The 5,186-nt window shown below is 29.6% G+C and overlaps 1 protein-coding gene across 1 annotated transcript in view; it reads right to left on the bottom strand.

Annotated features, from left to right (window-relative positions):
• Positions 1-1,238, bottom strand: part of LOC106465118 (phospholipid-transporting ATPase IA-like) — a gene marked incomplete at its 5' end in the record, with an annotated part of 177,451 nt that extends 176,213 nt beyond the window's left edge. Inside the window, one exon of the mRNA XM_013925316.2 lies at positions 1,172-1,238. Within this exon, the coding sequence (XP_013780770.2) occupies positions 1,172-1,238 (67 nt within the window). The remainder of the gene's footprint in view (positions 1-1,171) is intronic.
• Between the last annotated feature and the right edge of the window lie 3,948 nt (positions 1,239-5,186).

The following is a 5,186-nucleotide window of genomic DNA, read 5'->3' as shown; positions in this document are numbered from 1 at the left end:
GTATGTGAAAAACTTGTAATATTAACTGAAAGACTGCCAAATTTCGTGAAAATATACCAAATATATTGAGAATTATAAGTATTAATCTATAAAGACTTTAAATGAGTACAAAAGGTCATGTGACTCAGTCACATTGACTGACCCTGTGTCGAGAGAGTTAATAGCTGTACATATGTTCCAACCAGATTCTTCTAAGCTAGATATAACTTGATTTTGGCCAAGAATACTGTTAGCAAAAATACTGTTCTGTAACCTAACTTGACATCATTTTGTAAGATCAGACAGTAAGTCAACAATAACCTTCGTCAGTTTATGCTATTTTTTTATGATTTATAGTCAGAAGTGGTTACCATTGTAATCAGCAAAATAAAGTTTTAAAAGAAATAAATTAATAAAAGTCATTAACTTGAAATTGACTGGATGCATAAAATGGAACTTTCTGATCAACAAAAAAAATTAAATTTCATTGACAAAAGAAAGTATTTTTAATGTGTTTTTTTTTAAAATATCAGAACAAACTTTTGAAAATTTCACAACATAAAACAAAGCAAATTATATGATTTTTTTAAAGTCAAAACTAGATACCATTACTCAGTTTGTCCTTAGTTTCATACAATTTAGTTAAGTATTTCCACTGTGAGAAAGAAAAAAAATCAAGCATTATCAGAGACACTCCCACAATTCTAGAAAGGGTTAAAGGAGGCTGTGTAGTGCAAGAGAGGAGTTCAAATCTTCCTATTTAATAAAAAGTGAACAAAATGAATTGGTTCTGGTTAAATTATACACGGCATGAACTGTGTTTTGAATGTGAAACTGCATCAAAAATAATTTTGATGGATGAGGAAATATTCTTGGAAAAGATTAAAATGTATGAACAATATGCAATTGAAAAAAATAATTAAAGAGAGAAAGATTAACAAATCCTATCAGGAAAATAGTGATCAATATTTTAGAAGTGGAAACAGCCCTTCTTATAAACAATCAAAAGTACATCATGTAAAAGGCCATCCATGTAAGGAAAAGCTTAATTTTGAACTGTATACATTGTCTAATGATAAGTCAGTGTAATCCAAGGTCTCTTTAAAAACTAAAATCTTCAACTTACTCTATTCTATGATACATTTATACAATTCTATACTGAATGTGAAATATTTAAAAATACAAGTCTCACCATCATCAACTTTGTTTCTGCACCTGTATAGATGACAACACCTGCAACACATTTATAAATAATTAGTCTAGATATTAGTCAAATTTATACTAAGCAAAGACTTTTTATGAAGAATAAGATCACATTAATATCATAGTAATATCTTTAAACTTAAAATATAATTTCAAATGTAAGATGTTTCAAGTAAGAAATCCTTCTTCAGTTAAAAGAACTTTTAAAATTTGAATAAAACAAAACAACTGATTCCTTCTCAGATTATATATTTGAAGAAGCATAATAATTTTGTCACTAATACTATAATAATTGTCAAATTGGAGACATCATACACTATAAAAAAGGCTATTAAAACTTCTGTACTGCAGAAAAATGTTTTGATAATATAAATATTTCTATTATCTGTAAAAAACACAAAATTCTATTGCTTTGAATAAAAAACTGAGTACATGCTATAGTAAACAAAAACCATAAATTACATTAACACCACTGTTACAAATTTTGTACTAAAACTTTAGAAACAAATTAACAGTTGACATGATATGGGCAAGTAAAATCAGATCAAAGAGCAAGACTGAAGAAAATGTCATAAAAATATATCAAGTTTAACTGACTTTAGTTCTAATTCGATGACGCGGAACCCACTTTGAGACTAATAATGGTTGGAGATGGCTTGAATTGGTAATGAAGAAAAACTTTAATATAAGTTTAACATAACAGCAAATGTACAATGTTTCAACAAGGTTTTGTCTGATGATGACAAAAACCTTGTCAATGACTTTAGTTCTATAAGGAAAATATTCAGAGTTGCAAAATTATGTCATTACTTGAAAAAAATAATAACTTATATGAAGCTGAAATACATATTTATAGCTCTGAACTGTGACAAAAATCCTGATGAACAGTCAAAGTGGCATTTTATTTCATAGATGATTATACACTGTAAAGCTACACACAGCTGAAATCCTAAAGTTAAGTTTGACTTACTGTTCAGGATTTTATTTTTCAATTAACCCAAAGTGTACATATGACCCTTTAGTTCATGTCATGACCTTTAGAATGTTACATTCAAATTTTAATTAAACAACTTTATTATCAATGCATGTCAATAAATTTGACATAAAAATGTACTTTATAATTAAAATCTCTCAAATATATAGTTTTAATTTTTCAAAATAAAAATATTTAAATAATTAATTCTCAACCTTCATTTTCATTATACATTTGAACTCCAATTTCTCAACTTAAGAATTTTCTAACTTAAAAAACAGGTTGCTGCAGTTTCCAAATCATTGGAAACAAAAATTATATTTAATTGCATATGAGAATTTACAATTTTTACCTCTAACCTTCTTGATTTTCTGAAGTATCAATAAGCTTGTGAAACCTACTACACAGAAGCCCTTCTCATCTCTCTCAATTTCAAGATTGTTTTACTAATCAACCTTACATGACTGATGGATAGGTGTAATATCAACATAAAGAGCAGGTCCTTCTCTACTTATGCTTTCTATGGTTTGTTCAGTTTTGGTGTAGAAAGTGGTGGGCCAATAGGAAGTTTTTTTTTTTCTTGTGTGATCATACATCACACTGCTGCTCTGAGCAGTGAATAAAATGTTTTAACTCATGGACTAAGCCATCACAAAGTATACAAATACAACAATTTTACATTATAAAAATGAACAATAATGAACATCTATTTTACATAATTTTAAGAGTATTCACACAAGCCATTTATCAAGAGTTGTAATATAGCAGTCTAGAGCTATCCTTAGTAAACCAGATGTTAAAGACAAATAATCTACAAAGGAAAGTGTTACATGTCAGTGAGTTTATCCTGCTTAGTAAAAACATACACATTTACTGATACTACCAACTTAAAAATATTTTTCAACAAAATGGTCACTGTAGTTCCCTTGAATCACAGAAGCAGATACATGATGGAAACAACTAGATAACAACTGTTATGTGTGACATTTTTCAAAACAGTAGGCATTTGCTGGCAATGAAGACATAAGTACTGCTTTTAACAAAAAACTACATTGATTTTTTATTTCAGTTAACTGTATGATACCCCAGATGCATGCATTCTACCTCAAATGCAAAACTGCACCACTCAATTTAAAAAATTATAGAAGATAAACCTGTAGTCATTCTTATATACATTAAAAAAATAGATTCAATGTTGAAATCTACTCAATATTATTTATTTATTTAATTTTATACATAGAAAAGTTAAAAATTTTGGATTGATGTTAGCACACATCAAATGAAAACATTAGTGTTAGTCAATTTCTTCAATTTTTTGTGGGCATAGTATGGCACTTGTAGCCCTTAGGAGGAATGTTATAACAGTTTTGGGCAAAGCAGTACTAATTTGACCTCTTAACTTGAATATAAAAGTAGTTTATCAATTTTTAGGCATCCACTAATTCTAATTCTCAGTTGTTGTGCTGTAAAGTATTTGCTTCAAGGAGTCATAATGAAAGTTCTTCTTCTGTTCCTTAGAACTGTACAAGCGAATATGGCTTCTACTTCAGCAGATATTTGAGTAGACAAGAAGAAAATGATAAAAGTTTAATTTGATGATATGTTGCTAGACAATAAGCAGTTTATGAACAGCTTCTGCCACAATTACAATATGATGTTTTTTTAAAGCTTGCAAAAAGCTTTCTTTATCATATTATACTTCCTTTGAATTTCATTTGATTTTGTGGAATAAGGTCAAACACGCTTAGTAAAATCATTTTGCACTTGACTATATCAAATTCCATTTCTCCAACAAGGCCACTATGTCACATCTTGTTAACATGAGACCTTACAATCTTAAATAACTCCTTAAATGGGAAAAGAAAATCACCATAAAGAAATAGATAAATTAACATAAGACAGCCTTAAACCTTATTACATATATTAAAAAAAAATTTTGATTAACAATTAAAATAATGTTGGCTTCACCAGCAAAAGTCCAACAGGAGAGGGTTTCTCCTAAGCCTGACATGTCTCTCAGGCCACCATTTTCCTACAATGACCAACTTTTTCTTTCAATCACAAGTTTCTACTTGTGAAATATTCTATTTCCATAAGAAAGAATTATTTTTAAACTCAATAACACAAGAGTAGAAACAAATGCATTACACATTTCAGAAGAAAAAAACAGCAATAACATCCTGTGGTCATGGCACCAAGATATTTCCTTCCTTCCTACCTACTCCATAGTATTTTCAGGTAAATTCCCAAAAGAGTAAATTTGGTAGGTTTTGTATTTAACAACAGGTTTGGCAAGATAAATTTTAAATTAATACTGCAATCTGCAAAACCTGAGTCAGTTATACTAAATAAATACATTGAACCCAAAGTGTGATGCACAATAAAAATAATCTTTATTAATTTCACAAATACAATGAGTGTACTTATTTGGATGCTGGACAGGCACCATTACTGGAGTCGTTAATTGATCAGGCCAGCTCTAATCCCTCAAGACAAAATTCCAAACTGACGAATACACTCTCGATGACATTCAAAACTGTCTAAATCTCACATTTTGTTGTTGAATTTCTTATATCATACTTACCCAGTGCAAAACTAGTGCTACCCATGTAACTAGCCATTCACATTCAAAAATAAGGGAGGTTGTAATCTCTATATATCATCTGAGTTACCAATTGCGAACAATGCTTTTAATCTTCATACACAAAGTGCAGCTTCACAGCTATATTACCATGGGTAAACCAGATGTTATCTCCAAGGGAATGACAAAGAACAAAGATAGCTAGAACAAAATCAACTTAACAACATTCTTGACTACAAACTGTGTGAAAACTGTACATATCTAGAGTAAACAAGAATTGTGAAAAATTCTACATTAGAATAAGAACATAGAAAATGCATTTTCTTCCCGCATACCATACTACTATTTATTACCTCACATCTTCAAGTTTGGAAGGATCATGAATTATCGGGGAAGCCTGAGTTTGTTCGAGGTGCCCTCTTTTTTAGTATATATGCCTAGAGAGGAAAA

Source organism: Limulus polyphemus, unplaced genomic scaffold, assembly GCF_000517525.1.
Source record: "Limulus polyphemus unplaced genomic scaffold, Limulus_polyphemus-2.1.2 Scaffold1842, whole genome shotgun sequence".
Lineage (NCBI taxonomy): Eukaryota > Metazoa > Arthropoda > Merostomata > Xiphosura > Limulidae > Limulus > Limulus polyphemus.
The sequence above is the reverse complement of the archived record's forward strand: the minus strand, read 5'-3'. Positions and strand labels throughout refer to the sequence as shown.